The sequence below is a fragment of the Biomphalaria glabrata genome, chromosome 6 (genome assembly GCF_947242115.1).
Source record: "Biomphalaria glabrata chromosome 6, xgBioGlab47.1, whole genome shotgun sequence".
Classification (NCBI taxonomy): Eukaryota; Metazoa; Mollusca; class Gastropoda; family Planorbidae; genus Biomphalaria; species Biomphalaria glabrata.
The window spans coordinates 2,643,251-2,660,465 of NC_074716.1; the positions used below are offsets into that span (position 1 = coordinate 2,643,251).

The 17,215-nt window shown below is 38.2% G+C and overlaps 1 protein-coding gene across 3 annotated transcripts; it reads right to left on the reverse strand.

Moving 5' to 3' along the window:
* Positions 1-726: 726 nt before the first annotated feature.
* LOC106077549 (schistosomin-like) lies at positions 727-5,002 on the reverse strand. Of its 3 annotated transcripts, none has more exons than XM_056031371.1 (4): positions 4,855-5,002; positions 3,558-3,705; positions 2,056-2,166; positions 727-833 (listed from the first exon to the last, which is right to left on the reverse strand). In XM_056031371.1, exons 1-3 carry the CDS (start codon positions 4,892-4,894, stop codon positions 2,064-2,066), a joined length of 291 nt encoding a protein of 96 aa, XP_055887346.1. In that variant the 5' UTR covers positions 4,895-5,002; the 3' UTR covers positions 727-833; positions 2,056-2,063.
* Between the last annotated feature and the right edge of the window lie 12,213 nt (positions 5,003-17,215).

The following is a 17,215-nucleotide window of genomic DNA, read 5'->3' on the forward strand; positions in this document are numbered from 1 at the left end:
TGTGGAAATCAGAGTCGGGCATTATCTTTTGTCTCTCTTCTATTTCAACATATGTTATCCGATAAACTGCGCTCACAAACAATGGACTCGAAATGTATAAGAATTAATGTTCCCACATTTCATTCAACTGACGCTACCTATCACTTCCTGCTTTTCTTTTGTTCCTATGTGTGCAATGTTAATGGAAGAAGGTGTAGAACCCAGCGTAGACTTATTTTGAATTACAATAGATTCTCATCTCTCGTAGCTTGTAGTGGTACCTTGTAGTCACATGAAAAACATTATTATCAGAACAAGGTTAAGCTAGACCTGGTCAGGGTAAGTGGAATAAGTCCTCAGAATGCTGGTAAACATCGCATGATTAAAAAACACTACATAATTTAAAAAAAAATATATTGCAAAATATAGTTGATCAGTTGAAAAACATTTTATTCTTAAATTCTACAAATTACTTTCCCTGTTGTATATAATTGAATTCTGAACTATTACAAATTACTTCCCCTGTTGTATATAATCGTATTCTTAACTATTACAAATTACTTCCCCTGTTGAATCTAATAAGGCTTGTCTTCGAGTCCTCTCAGAGTCGCCTGCTGGAATGTCCGCACACTGCAGGACAGCAACAAAAGTGTTGAGTCTAAGTGTATTCTTAATTACAATATTGTTTCATGAAATAGGATTTATAAAAACTACAACTACAAAAAGAAAAGGAATAAAACAATTCCATAAGTTAAAACATTTTATTGATAAATTAGTTGTCAACAATGCAAATACACGGCACAAGAGTTTACTCCATCTCATTGAGACAGCGATGCCGTTGTGTGACAGTTCACCTGGAGAAGAAAGAAAAAAAAAACAACTCTTTAGGAACACTGAAATTGGCTACGACTTCAACGGGAAGACAACTTCAAGGAATGTAGAGTGAAAAGAGAGTGTGGCAGTCGACAGATCATGGGTGGTGCCCCAACGGCCCAACAGACTCAGGGACTTACGGAAGTGAAGCAATGCGCTATGATCCTATCACTTGTCTAGACCAGTTAGTAAGAGGTAGGGGAGAAAAAATGGGGTAGCTAGGTGATCGCTTTTTAAACTCATTTATATAAAAAACAAAAGGTGACGAGGTTTATTATGGCAATGAATCCATTTAGTACCAAATAAGAAGACGAGAGAGTAGGCTATACAAATCTGTTTTTGAAACCAGAATTTGTGGAACCTTGTTCAAACATTGGTTAATGCTTCTCATTGGTGGATACTTTAATAAGATGCTCTTTTATTTGTTTGGATTCATCTGTGATAGGGATCTAAGTTTGTGTACGCATAAACACGTTCAATATTCAAGTGATGAATGTCCTCAAATCTTTTGGTTTAGATCGTCATAGACATATTAACAGGACCTTGCTGGGAAGGCAGCATAAAAGAATGGACGGGCCTGACATTCAAAGAGGTTCTATGCAAGGCAAAAGACAGAGAGGAATCTTATCTTATATATTATAGACGTTACTTCAAAATAGAAGATAATTACGTCCTACGCATTTCATGTGTCATGCAAGTTAATCGATGACTTACACTCTGCTAAGTCGTTGGTTTTCCTGGCTGATTCAAGCCATTCCATTCTCTAATGGCACAAGTGAAGAAGGAGCACTTGTACAAACTTGGAATAAGAAATGTGTCTCTATCTTTGTGTCTTTCTGAGTATTTTATTAGTTGTTGTTTTTTTCTATTTGTATATGGAGAAAGACGGTTTGCAAATCGTGTGTCGTGCCCCAACGGGGCAACAGACTAAGGGTTAGGTGAAGACATATTAAACAGCAGTGAGGGGCTAGTTTATTATAATTCAAATTATAAGAACAGATAAACTGCTTTTAGCAAAGTTATGTCAACTGTATACAATTTTAATCTTTCTGTGGATCCCCTACGGTCATCTTGTGGACCTCTGGGGGTATGCGGACCAGAGTTTGAGAAACATTGGTTTAGTGTCATCAATAGAAAATAAAAACCTTCTAGTGTCATTACCTCTAAAAATAAATAAAAAAAAAACTAGAAAATGTCACTGACCTCAATATTTACATGACAGAGGGGACATCACTGTTATCAGAAGTACATTCAGTTGAGGCCCAATCTGCTCTGCATTCAACTTCCGGTCTCTTGGACACTTTAGCTCCGTTGCTATGGAAACAAAGAGTATAAATACATTTGCAAAGAACCATTGAAATGGATTGAAAACCTGTCTAGAAGTCTAAAAACCCCACTGTACTGGAAATGTTAAGACTGAAAGTTAATCACAGTTTTCAAATTCCATTTACATTGTTTATGCAATAAAATATACTAAGGGGGAAATACAAGAAGAGAAAGCAATATAAAGAAATGTGGTGGTGATATTATGGAAGCTAAAGAAAGGAAAAAAAAAAGAAATTGAAAAGAGGATGTTTGAGGGGGGGGGGGATTTTGAAATAAATAGACTAAATTGTCACTAAATAAACCAAGTCAAGACGAAAACAATAGTGAAAGATCGTTGTTGCCAACTAAAAAATGAACATTACTGATTTTACACTGTCTGCTATTCTGATTTGACTGCCTGCTACACTGATTATCTTATCTTATGAAATATAAACGTCACTTCAAAAAAGAAGATGATTACGTCCTACGTATAGACATCAATAAATATAGACTGGCCGATTAAAGAGTTTTATGAAACGAAAATTTGTGACTTGCAATTTTGTGTACTTTATTATACAGCATTTATGAGCAGTATAAAAGTTAAGTATTCATATCTATTTCAGCCACACACCTATATATATTGTAAATAAGGAGGCAGTGTAGTTTTGTTTAATCTCTAAGAATGAAGATCATGCAATTTTTATAATTCGGAAATCCGAATACAATAGATATACATGTTTTCAAGTTACATGAAGTTACTTCCTTTTTCCAGTCTATATTTATTTATGTCTATGGTCCTACGCGTATTCCTAGGTCAATCTAGTCATGTTGAATGATACACGGATTATACTGACTACAACGAATTGTTAACACACACCAACAAAGGTCTCTTTTTCAGGACTTGCGTTTCGCGGGGATCAAAATTTAAAGCGCGCCTATTTTTATGGCGAACGTGTCACGCGACCAGCACAACGATCAATCTTTATAGAGATTCAAACTCACGACTAGTTGGTTTAGAAGCCAAGCGCGTGCCACTTGGCCACCACATCCCAAAAATATAAAAATGCAGACGAAAAAAAAAACAACAACATTTAGACGAATGATTTATTATATTCTTAAGAGAAAAACGTGTCGAAGTCTTATTATCGGTCTGCACTGTCCTCATGGGAGGATATGTAAAAACTAATGGTAAAAAAAAATAATAATTTGGTCCAAAAATGTAAACAATTGCGCAGCGTGATGTGAAAGTAGAATGGTGCGACCTCGTCTTGACCTATCCAATTTCAATCTAAATTTTTTTAGTTAAGTTGGTAGAGCGTGGGTTCGATCCCCATACTGGCCTATTTAATGTGTTTACTTTTCAATGACAACTAAAAAAAAAACTGAATGTTCAAACTCACGCGCAGAATTCGTATTTCCTTCTGCATTTGGAGCAGATGACGTAGGCTCCACGCTTACCAGACACACAGAACCTGGCAGTGGCGTCAGACTCAAAGCATTCGAAGGCGTCACCAGGGTTGGGGCACCTGTAGTTGTCGGCCACGACGGCTGGAGAAAAGAATGTTTAACTTTTTAACATTTATGTATGTGTGTTTATTGTGTTGAGGTTACGTGCCAGAGTATGAATGTGTCAGAGTATGAATGTGTCAGAGTATGAATGTGCCAGAGTATGAATGTGCCGGAGTATGAATGTGTCAGAGTATGAATGTGTCAGAGTATGAATGTGTCAGAGTATGAATGTGCCAGAGTATGAATGTGCCGGAGTATGAATGTGCCAGAGTATGAATGTGTCAGAGTATGAATGTGTCAGAGTATGAATGTGTCAGAGTATGAATGTGTCAGAGTATGAATGTGCCAGAGTATGACTGTGTCAGAGTATGAATGTGTCAGAGTATGAATGTGTCAGAGTATGAATGTGCCAGAGTATGAATGTGTCAGAGTATGAATGTGCCAGAGTATGAATGTGTCAGAGTATGAATGTGCCAGAGTATGAATGTGTCAGAGTATGAATGTGTCAGAGTATGAATGTGTCAGAGTATGCATGTGTCAGAGTATGAATGTGCCAGAGTATGAATGTGTCAGAGTATGAATGTGCCAGAGTATGAATGTGTCAGAGTATGAATGTGTCAGAGTATGGATGTGTCACAGTATGAATGTTGTGCCAGAGTACGAATGTGTCAGACTCATGAAATGATATGGAGAATGAGAGAATGAGTTAGCGAGAGGCTGCAAAAGAGAAGTCTAGTGGGCGAAAAAACGAAAATAGAGAAGAGAGAGAGAGAGAGAAAGAGAACAGGTGAGAGAGGTAGAGAGAAAGAGAGATAGAGAGAGAGAAAGAGAACAGGTGAGAGAAGTAGAGAGAAAAGTAGAGAGAGAAAGAGAACAGGTGAGAGAAGTAGAGAGAAAGAGAGAAAAGGAGAGAGAAAAAAGAGAGAAAGAGAATTTGGCTATCAGACAAAAATAAAAAGAGAGAGAGAAAGGGAGACCGAAAAGATAAAGAAAAAAAAAGGAAAAAAGAGAAAGAAAGAAAAGAGAGAAAAAGAGAGAGAGAGAGAACTCCTAGATCTAACAAATATCACGGTTATTTTTAACATTGAACTCTATGAAATTAGCTTATTGAAAAAAAAAGACATCAGCTAACTATCTAGAATTCTAGATCTTTAAATCCAGACTAGTCCCTCTATGTATTGCACTTACCACAAACTATCAAAGCAAGAATAAAGAATACAGTCTTCATGGTGATGCTGGTATAGGCTGGACTTGTAGACTCGCACAAAGTGATGTAGGGCAGTGCAGGTTGTCGTCTGATCGGAACCAAGCACTGGCCTGTATATATAGCGGGAATAAATGCTAGAAACCCAAGTAATTACTGCAATTAGTTTAATCACGTGAATGGTAATTAGCACACAACAAAAAATATGTCTGTAAGGGGAAACAATTCGATAATTGATTATTTTCATTGTTTAACCTTTTCATATTTTTTTTTTTAAAGTCGTTATGTCGGCCATGATGTAAAATAGAAATAATAATAAGTAAAATGTGCCAGCAAAGCTAAAAGAGCCGAAAACTAAAAATTTAGTAATTAAGTAATTCAAACTATCAGAGTTTGTAAGTCTAGAAATGTAGCCTGTTCATTTCCTTCAGCTTTTTTTTTTCACTTTGCAAACTTATGCAGTAGCAGTGCGACTTGTTTTAAATCAAAGTTTTATTGAATAAATATAAATAACATATTGTATTGTACCAGATGTACATCCCGTGCAAACTCTCGCTCTCTCTGTCTGTTTGGTAAAACGTGTGTGCACGTTATTTCTCCCACACCCATTCTCGGATCATGCTGAAACTTTGCACAATTATTCATTAGTATAGACAAGACATGAATCAATAAATAAGTCTCCAATTAGACAATTAATTACTGTTTAATAGCAACAAGGGAAAACTAATACTTCAGTATTCACAAATATGACTAAATTGTCGGGTTTAGTCCCCTTAAATAATTGTCAACACTATTTTTTCCTCACGCATTCTCTGGTTATATTTTGCTTGTTTACACAACTTATTCTTATTAATAAAATACTCTGAAAGACACAAAGATAAAGGCACATTCCTCGTCCCATATGCTAGGACAAATGTGTACAAATATTTCTTCTTCCCTAGTGCTATTAGAGCATGGAATGGGCTGCCTGAGCTAGCCAGGAAAACCAGTGACTTGGCAGAGTTTAAGTCATTGGTTAATATGCATGACTAAATGCATGACGCGTTGGACGTAATCATTTTCTTTTTTGAAGTAACGTCTGTATTTTATAAGATAAGATAAGTCTGTCTAGGTGCTATCCTTTACACGTTATTTCTCCATCTTCAGATTAAGCTGAACTTTGTCCCCAAACTGGTCCAAAAAGTGATTGGTCCATAACGCACCGAGCTTGTTATAAGCATGAAAGGAACGCTAGACAAAAATAATTCATAAAATACTTCCAATAGTACACATTTATTATTGTTAGTTTAGATCTAGGAAAAATTAATTACATGATTGCTTTAAAATGGACCTCATTCACCAATCGTAAATAAACACATTAAGCCACGTCATAATATTGATAAAACAATGAAAAATACGTATCACGTGACAACCACTATGGATGACATAATTTGTATAGAAGATATATAGAATCACGTGGCTAAATATTGTTTGTTTACGATTGGTGAATGAGGTCCATTATTGATGCAATTTCACTCAATGTAACCTGAGCTTTTTAAAAATTAATTTTTAAAAATATTTTAAAAATATTAAATTTGTTTCTCTTTCTTTCTGTTTCTCTCAATCTCACGCCTTTATTCTTGTTCCTGCTCCATTTCTCTCTCTCTCTCTCTCTCTATCTCTCTCTCTCTCTCTCTCTCACTCTGAGTGTTACAAGCATATTGTACTTGATAGTTGCCCATATTACCATTTCAAATCCTGTAAAACATCAGCATCTTCAACATCTTTAACATCTTAAACATCTTTAACAACTTCAACATCTTTAACAACTTCAACATCTTCAACTGAGTTCAGTATTGAACATCCTGACAACATTCAATAGTCCTTCGAAACATTTCTGTGTAAATCAAATTTTTAAAAGCTAAAAATAGTTTTAGATTTACCATTAGATCATCACAAAGGAAAAAAAAAACTTCACCACCGGATCCAGAAGAAAAAAAAAAGAGAGAGACAGAAAGAGACAGACAAGACAGAAAGAGAGAGAGACCAAAAGAGAGACAAACAGACTAAAAGAGAGAGACAGACAGAATGAGAGAGGCAGAAAGAGAGAGAGACCTAAAGAGAGACAGACAGAAAGAGAGAGAAAGAAAGAGAGAAAACTGGGACGGGAGAAGAGGCTGAAAAAAGGGGTCAAGACGGCCCTCATTTCAGGTGAACCTCGCTTTGACGCTTTGCAAAGTAAAAAACCCTTATACGGTCTATCATAAAGGAGTCAAGGGCCTTTAAATGCAGGCTTCAAAACATTTAGAAACTCTGTTCAGTCACTGTCTGGGCGTAGAGCGTTCTATTTGTATTCATAGAGCTAGAAACTATATATAATTTATATATTTAGATATTTATAATACACAGAAATGCACCCTTCTTGATCGGGGTAAATATACAAATGGTCTTATCTAAATTTAAACTCAAGACAATTTTGTAGGTTGTACATAAATGTGCATACACTTCTCTAACGAGCTCTCTGATATTGAGATTAATAAGATAATCACTGGCTGAAACTCATGTTGTGGGTAATTCCGTTCACTGTACCTCCCTGTCAGGCTAATTACCGGGTAAATGGGAAACGAATCTGGAACACTAATAAATTGTCGGCGTCAAGTTCTAGGCTGCACGTGCCTCAACGGTCACGTGAATGTCTAGCTTTCCATTCGACAGTGCGCATCACATTACACGCGTCACTTCCGGAGCATAGAATTAAATGTTGAAGAATTTCGAACGAAAAAAAAAAAGGCTGGGGATTTTTTTTACCAACCTAAGTTTTTTTTTTTAAATTATTTTTTCCTTTGACTTTGCCAGGACCGAAATTCGTGTAAACGTAAGCAAAAGTCACTGTGTATTCTAATTAGCGGTTTCAACTGAGTGATTTTTAGATGACGTGGGAGGGTTTTACAAACTGCCGAAATGTTTCTTTTAAGGGCACGACATGGCTTAAAGTGTGCCGATGTGCCAGCAAATCTAAAATCCAAATCCATAAAATGCTGATTAAGGATTGTACATGCTGGTCTATAGGTTTGATCGATGGCAGGGTTAAATTACCGACGTTGAGAGACCTGGCTCTTTGCAGGCTAGTTCTCTCAACTACTTAAGAAACAAAGTTGGGCACAGTGAACGACGACCAGAGTAACACCTTTAGTAAAATCACTAAATTTAGAAAGCCTTCAGGATAGAAGACTTAAAAGTAAAGTAGCAATCATACATAAAACACTGAACCATAATCTTCAAATACATAAACAAAATGTAATAAAATACTCAGAAAGACACAAAGATAAAGGCACATTCCTCGTTCCATATGCTAGGACAAATTTGTACAAAAACTCCTTCTTCCCTAGTGCTATTAGAGCATGGAATGGGTTGCCTGAGTCAGCCAGGAAAACCAGTGACTTGGCAGAATTTAAGTCATTGGTTAACATGCATGACTAGATGCATAACGCGTAGGACGTAATCAGTGGCGTACCGAGGGGGGGGGCGGGGGGGGGGGCATCCGCCCCTGGCGCCGGAGAGCAGGGGCGCCAAAATGGGTATTACCAGTGGCGTCACTAGGCAGGTGCGGGGGGTGTGGTCATAAGGGGGTGACACCCAAGTGAAAAAAAACAACTTTTCAAAAGCAGACAACAACTTTAAATCTGGCACATATTGCGAACTTATTTACGCAAATAGAATCTCCTCTCTCTTTTTTCTGTTCTCTGATTCTCTCTCTCAATATGTTTCTATAAATAATTTTGGTTCCATCAAATTAACCAAAACGTTACACCATAGTAATTTTACTAGCAAAACATTACACCATACTTTCAGCGGCACGGATCGGAAAACTTCTTTGATGAAGTAGCATTCGAGAAGATCTTTGCATCACTGCAGTCAATGCAGCTAAAGTTCTGTGTGAAAAATTGGGAATTAGGATAGAAGGAAGAATTAAACGTCGAAAACAGATGCCTGGTGAAAATGCTGGTGATGCAGGACTCGCTGCGGTTGAAGAAATAACTCGCATTATGAAATCAGTTATTGATAGACTAATCCAGGAGATGACAACACGATTTGGTCGTCTGAAGACGTTAGATGAAAAGTTTGGATTTCTATTCAACATCAGCAAATTGTTTGCTAATGATACCTCTAATGATATTCAACAGCACTGTGCTACGCTGGCTGACTTTTATAAAACTGATATCGATGGAACTGAACTGTTCGTAGAAATCAGTGACTGCAGTATGTTGCTGAAAACCCGGCCAGATGCTACCCCAAGCAGCCCATTAGAATTACTTTCATTTATTATTTCATATGGCAATGAGGCATATTTCCAAACTTGCGAATTGCTTTGCAAATTATGCTGACAATCTCTGTGTCAGTTGCTAGCTGTGAGCTTTCTTTTAGTAAACTAAAAATCATTTTAACTTATTTGAGAGCTTCAATGGGTCAGGAGCGTCTGTCAGACTTGGCATTGCTAAGCATAGAAAAGGAGCTGGTCGAAACAATTAATTTTGATGATGTCATTGACAATTTTGCTAGTGCTAGATCACGAAAAGTAGTTCTATAAGAAATGGCTAATGTTGCTTCAGATTGTTCATTAACTTTGTTTACAATAAAAAAAATTAATTTATTGATTGGTGATTGTTTTAATGCAAATATAGATTATGCATACTAATAGGGGGGGGGGGCGCCAACAGACTATGCCGCCCCGGGCGCCTGGCACCCTCGGTACGCCACTGAACGTAATCATCTTCTTTTTTTTAAAGTAACGTCTGTATTTTATAAAATAGATAAGATGTGGTATTTGAGCTTATTTACTGAGCATATGTAGAATATGTGCAAGAGTGGAGAGACAAATAGTCACACATCTGACATCAGCTTAAAACCAGCTCTCTTATATTCTCTTATTTTCTCTTATCTTCTCTTATTTTCTCCTATATTCTCTCTAGTAACACCTTAATCTCCGTCTCTAATTAAAAATCATGCGCACAAACTTTATCCCTTCCGATTTGTATAGAAAGCTTAAATCAGCGTCCACAGCCTGTCTATGTGTTTGTTAGAAGTTTTGTACACGTTTTTTCTCCCACTTCCCATTCTGGGATCAAGTTGAAACTTAGCACAATTATTCATTGTCCCTAGCAAAACATGAATCGATTAACAAATTAAACAGTTCATTAAATTAATTAGTGGCAATTAATTAAGCTTGTTTGATACATAAGAAGGGAAATAAAACGTACAGTATTGAGATACATGGCTGTACATGTCAAGCAGGGTGGCTGTTCATATGGTATGCGCCGCGGACTGTCATCAAGATGGTTCCGATTTCCAACCCTGCCTGTTGCCACCTCCCCTGCAGTCCAGCTGGAGATTTGAACCAGGGCGTCATAATCTTCACTTCTGAAGTAACGTCCGAAACTTATAAGGCAAGACAATAAGAAACCTCCTAATTATGTCCAGGGAATTTTAGTTACTTCCGAACACTTTTAAGATCAATTGAAAAGTTTTCATATTTGTTCTTTTTACAAAGCTTATATCAACTCAGTCTGTCTGTCTGTCTGTCTGGTAAAAAGTGTGCACACGTTATTTCTCCCAAACCCAATCTCGGATCAAGTTGAAACTTCGCACAATTATGAAATGACATAGGCAAGACACGAATAAAATAAAAAAAGTAACCAATTAGACAATGAATTACTGGTAACCAATTAATTTGTTTAATAGCAACAAAGGAAGCTAATACTTTAGTATTCACAGATATGGCTAAATTGTTTGTAAAATGTTTTACATGTTTCGGATGTTCCTTCAGAGTTGAAGATAATAACTTCCTAGTCCAAACCTCCAGCAGGACGATGGGGGATGGGAGCGGGCAGGGTTTGAACCTGGGACCATCGATAAATCCAAATGACAGTCCAGCGCGCAAACCTCACGACCAGGCAGCCATCCAAATTTGTTGGCTTTAGTCCCTTTAAATAGCTCACCCATTCTCCGATCAAGTTGATATTTTAAACAATTATTTATTGTACCAACCAAAACATGAATCAATAAACAAGAATACTCAATGAGTCAATCAATTATTGGTTATTAATTTTGTTTGATACCAAATAAGGGAAATAACCTGTACATTATGTTAACGGTCTATGTGCTTTTTAATGACGGAGTTATCACTCTTTAGAAGCTTTGTTTTATGTTTTTTAAAGGGTTTCTAACATTTTGCATGTTTCGTTCTCAGATTGTTCAATGTTTTCAGATAGTGGTACTGACAGGTCAATGATAATAGTAGATTATTCTTGTGTGTCAATGAACAGCTGGTTTGGTCTATGTAAATTTACTGTCTTGTCTGTTGATATCAATGTTGATATGCGGTAGTTAGTTGGTAACTCCAAACAGCTGGTAGAATTTGGTCTGGTGTGATTATATGGGTATAGCAGTGTAGAACTTGAACTGAACATAATCAAACTTTATTAAAAACAAAACTGAACATAAGTATAAATATGAACATATGTATAAATGTGCACATTTATTATTATTGATAAACTTCTTGTTCGAAATTCGCTATCAGCGTCGACTAACTTACAATTGTTAACCTTTCGCCTGGGTTATCTAATTTCGTTATTTGAGTTACCTCCATTTGACATATCTGAATAAGGCACAGAGCGGAAGCGCTCAACACTATTATCTCCCTTTGACGAATCTACGAGCCCTTGTCTCCCAAACCAATATCAGGATGGCTTTAGGTTTAGAGGTGTGACTTCAGAATCATTTCCAGAGAGATAGTAGTCAGAATTTTTGAAAAACTCTCCTCTTTCAAAATTGATTATTATGGTTATTATTATTTGTATTATTATAATGCTTAAAATGAACAAGAATTAATTTACTGGCACAGTGGCGTAGCTATGGTGGGGGGAAGAGGGGGGGGGAATTTGAAAATCTCCCCGGCCCGCACTTGAGTGGAGCCCCCAAATGACTGCTATTTTTACATTAAATATTACGCAAAATACAGGGGGCACCCAAAGAGGTCAAGCCCCACCGGCCCCCAAACGATAGAAAATTCCTAGCTACGCCCCTGCACTGGCACTGGCAGGGTCGAGTTTCGTTAGAGAGAAACAAATTTAATTGTAGTCCGTTTATCAGTGTCCACTGAGACATTTTCTGGTGATGTGTCAGGTCTGCAGCAGTACCGCCCCCTGACAGGCCACGAGCCTGGAAGAGTTTTTGCCTATAACCTTGGAAAGGTTTATCATCAATTTTTTGTATACGGAAGAACAATTTGCTAATGGTAATATTAATTTCTCTCGTCCAATTGATCCTCTTACTAATTAATCCGTATCCATTTATCGCCTGCTTCATTTTTATCTTAATACTAGCCGGATATGACCCGCGGCCCGTGTTGTGGTTGGGACATTGAACATACGCTACGGTCTTTGCCATGATTTAAGGAACATGTAGGGCAAGTTTTATCAAGAAGGTTTTTATTTCTATGCAGGGCATACACCCATACATACATACACGTTTTATCAAGATTGGTTAAAAGGTTTTTATTTCTATGCGGGGCACACACATACATACATACATACAAGTTTTATCAAGATTGGTTAAAAGGTTTTTATTTCTATGCGGGGCACACACACACTCATACATACATACATACGCCTTACGTTTTGCTTTATATATTAGATTTTTACTGATTGGAAATGTTTGGCTTGCATTGAGCTATTTTAACATTCATTCTATTTCGTTATTCGAGTTAGTTATTGTGTTTGTAACAGTTGTGTTACTGTTTTCATTCTATCAGTTTGTTATTGTGTTTTGATACTGTATTTCCATTTTTCATCTTTCCTGTCTGTGGATTGACCCTTGTTTTTGTTACAGTATCTTGTTATTCAAGATCAGAATATTGTTCTAGAACAGCGGTTCTCAACCTTTCAGGCTCGGCGACCCCTTTTTACAACCCCCACTCTGCCGCGACCCCCCACCCCACCGCATACACACACAGCAATAGAAGAATGGACAAAAACAATTCATTTTTTTCGATGGTCTTAGGCGACCCCTGGCAAATCGTCATTCGACCCCCCCCCCCCAAAGGGGTCGCGACCCACAGGTTGAGAACCCCTGTTCTAGAATGATAAGAGTGTACTACTACATGTGAAAAAGGAGGGGGGGGGGGAGAGAAGTAGGCTAAATGGGTTTACAATTCAGAAAAAAATAGGCTTGGACATGTAGGTGTTCTGGCAATTATCCCCCCTCAGTAAGTACGCTTACGTTGAGCTCTGCTAACCGTCAGCGGGACATCAAAAGTCTTTGGTGCCGAGTGAGGGAAAATGTCGCTGATTTCCTACTGAGCGACTTAATCGCTTGTGAATCTTTGTTGACACCTCTAGTTGGCAATGAGTAGACCTCCGGCGGGGTCAAAGGTGACTTGGTGTGACACGTGAACAAGAAATGTATGCTCCCTTGACTAAATGGCAGGGGATAGGATCTATGTTATATGTACTTCTAAGTTGAGGGGCGCTGATTTGAGGTCGTTGGATGGCTCGCTGGTCGTGTGTTATGCGCTCTGTGCTCCTGTCTTAGAGATCCCGGGTTCGAAGCCTGCCCGCTGTCTTATCTTATTTAATACAGGTGTTAATTATTATTATTATAGCTTTTATATAGCGCTACTTTATTGCTTATAGCATGCTCAAAGCGCTTTTGGTCCAATCTCATTTGTGGACCAGTGGGAGTTGGTTTTCCGTGCTGCCTTTAGGCGCTCAGTAAACACAACTCTGCCCTAATCAGGTGTCGAACCTCGAGCCCCCTTCTAGGTAGCCAAGCTAAGCCAAGTTCAAGCGCACTTGGCCTCTCGACCACGCTTCCCAAAAAAAAGAAGATATTTACGTCCAACGCATTTCAAGTGTCAGTCTAGCCATGCATGTTAATCAATGACTTAAACTCTGCTAAGTTGTTGGTTTTCCTGGCTGATTCCATTCTCTAATGGTATTACGGAGGAAGAAGCAATTGTATTGATTTGTTTTATCGTATGGAAAAAGGAATTCATTCGGTTTTCTTTTTCTATTTGTAAATATGGTTTAGTTTTTTATGTATTAAAATAATGAAAATCTTTTGTCACGCCAGTCCATTTTTACAAATATTCGTGGCCCTGATATGGCACACGCACAGGGCTCCGTGCACTGCTAAGGTCGGCCTCATTTTTTTTTTTTCAGAGGGAAATCCCCAAAGTTGTTTATTCAATTTGAAGCAATGTATTGTTTCGTTTCGGAGGTCAGATCAATGTTTTCAAATGTATTCGTAACCGCGTGGGCTAGCAACAATGATCAGACGTGCTCAGTAATTCAACAAATAATGCCGATGTGGTCGTACTATTCACTGTATGTCTTTAGGTGGACATTATGCACGTGTCTATCTTATCGCCATTTAAAACTATTCCCCTTTGTGTTACGTTAGGTTTGTTAATAGAATGTATTCATGAAGCTGGCTACTGCTTTAGAGTTGATTATTGTATTGTTTAACCTAGAAGGGAGGCAACTGGAGACTATTTGAAAGACGTATACGGAAATAGAGAAGCAAGATCTGGTACGACGCCCGGAGGATATTCCAGCTACCCGTCGCCTCAGCGTGGCCCTCCGGTGGAAACATCCAGAGGTGGATCTGGACAGGCAAAGAACGAGTAGCGAACCAGGCCTTCTAGCAGGTCTCCCTGGGTGAGCTTTTGTTTTTTTTATCTCACTCGGGGTGAGGATGGAACAAGTAACCTGCAACCCAGTCCAAAAAGTCCGCCACGCCGTTCCACAAAGGGGGTCGTCATCAGTTCCGGATTGCTGGATTGGCGGCCCTTACACGGAACAGTGGCGGTTACAGTATAGGAATATGAGACAAGCTCCCCGCAGTTAGCGCTGTCCCTGACACTTATAGCGGGTGACTTAAGACTCGGGGACGGTGCGCTGTGTACGCGGCACGGCCCGGTCTGGCCCAGTCAATCGATATGGCCGTCTACCGCTGGGTGCCCTTAGACAGGACAGGGGTGAAGAGTCCCATGTCCAGGCCTGGTGGTTGGATAAAAGCCTTTCTAACCATCAACGGGATAATGGCGCCTCCGGCGCCGATTCCCTACTGGACTTCATCGAAGGTACGACGCAGACTGCGCACGTATTCTTTAATTAACTGTTATTTGAATTTAGAACTGGATCTTCTTATCTTATATAATACAGACGTTACTTCGAAAAAGAAGATGATTACGTCCTACGCGTCATGCATTTAGTCATGCATGTTTAACAAATGACTTAAATTCTGCCAACTCACTGGTTTTCCTGGCTGTCTCAGGTAACCCATTCTATACTCTAATAGGACTAGGGAAGAAGGAGCATTTGTACAAATTTGTCCTAGGATATGGAACGAGGAATGTGCCTTTATCTTTATGTCTTTCTGCCTCTTTCCTCATGTTCCAGAATACCAGACTCTGTAATTTCCCTGTGACCAATAAGCGTGTATCTTTTTCTCCTAAAATGTTTGTTTATTTGTAAAATGTTTTACATGTTTCGGATGCACCTTCAGAGTTGAAGATAGTTTACTTCCTAGTCCAAACCTCCCGCAGGACGACGGGGGATGGGAGCGGGCAGGGTTTGAACCCAGGACCATCGATAAATTCAAACGACAATCCAGCGCGCAAACCGCACGACCAGACAGCCATATACATAAACTATCAAGTGTGTAGGGACCATCTTTACACACCTTTCTCTCTGCATTAAGAATTTGCAAGCTGAAAATATTAAATTGTGACTGGGATTTTGAATTTCTGGATTTTTAGGGCTCCTCGGAGTCCACCCTCCTCATATATGTACCTGGCATTAGTTGGAGAAAAGTAATGGCGGTCGTTAGTTTTGCTGGTCAGATGACACCCGTATGAAATAAGGGCCACAGAAACAGATGACCTTTACATCATCCGCCCTATAGATGGCAAGGTGTGAAAAGAGGGGGGAGGGGGGGCTTTACTTTTTTTTTTACTTCCTCTCTCTTTCTTTCTCCCTCGTCCTCCGTTTATTCCCTTCTCTTTAACAACATTCTCTCTCTCCGGCTTATTCTCTTAATTTCTCTTCTGTCTCTCTTTCTCTTCAATATCATTCCTTTTCCCTCACTGTATCCTTTTATTTTGCTCTCTCTCTTTCTTTCCTTTTTTTCTGTCTCTTTCTCTCTTTATCTATCTGCCTCTCTTTCTCTCATTCTCTTCAATATCATTCCTTTTCCCTCACTGTATCCTTTTATTACTCTCTCTCTCTCTTTCTTTCCTTCTTTCTGACTCTTTCTCTGCCTCTCATTCTCTTATTCTCTTTCTCTCTCTTTTCTCTCTCTTTTTCTCTCTCTCTCCCTCTTTCTCTTTCTTTCACTCTCTTTATCTCTCTATCTCTCCCTCTAGTATATACTTCTTGTCCCATTTCTCTCTTATAGTCTCTCCCTTCTCTCAGTGTTGCGAGAATCATTTTCAAAGCATGAAACGACGTCTCTTATTTCAAGTAATACTTTTCAAAAAGAATACAAACATTAAAACAGAACCATCCATAGGAGTATACGTTAGTCAAAGCAACTGTAAGAAATTAGTCTGATGGTGTTTTTACGAATCTTATATCAACTCACTTCGTCTGTCTGTCAGTCTGTCTGTCTGTCTGTCACGCGGCTTGAATACGTTATTTCTCCCACTTCTCATTTTCGTATCCAGTTGAAATTTAGAGCAAATATTCACTGTTCCTAACGAATCATCTTCTTTTTTAAAGTAACGTCTGTAATTCATAAGATAAGATAAGAAGATTAAACATAAAAAAAAGTGAAAAATGAAAAATTGACCAATTAATTAGTTGGTGGTAATTTGTTAATTTTGTTTGATATTGATAAAAAGATAAGCTTTTTTTTTTTCAATACTTTTTATTTCTCGTTTGTTTTAAATTAATTTGAGGAAAGCCTCTTTCATATTATAGCAGCATTTAGTATGTTTAGTTTTGCTATGGTCCAATCTCTTTTGTAGAGTTTCTTTTATCCTATAGCAGCATATAGCATGTTTAGTGTGCTATGGTCCAATCTCTTTTGTAGAGTGTGTGTTTTATTATATCAGCATTTAGCATGTTTAGTGTGCTATGGTCCAATCCCTTTTGTACTGTCTTTTATCCTATAGCAGCATTTAGCATGTTTAGTGTGCTATGGTTCAATCTCTTTTTCTTTTTCATACACGTATGCATAATTTTTTTTTAGTTTGTAGATTTTTTCTTCGTGTAATCCCCCTCCCCCTTTGTATTTTATAATTGGCTCTGAATGGTTGTATAGAGATACTAGTGCAACATGCTGGCGCTTAGAAGTTAGCAACAG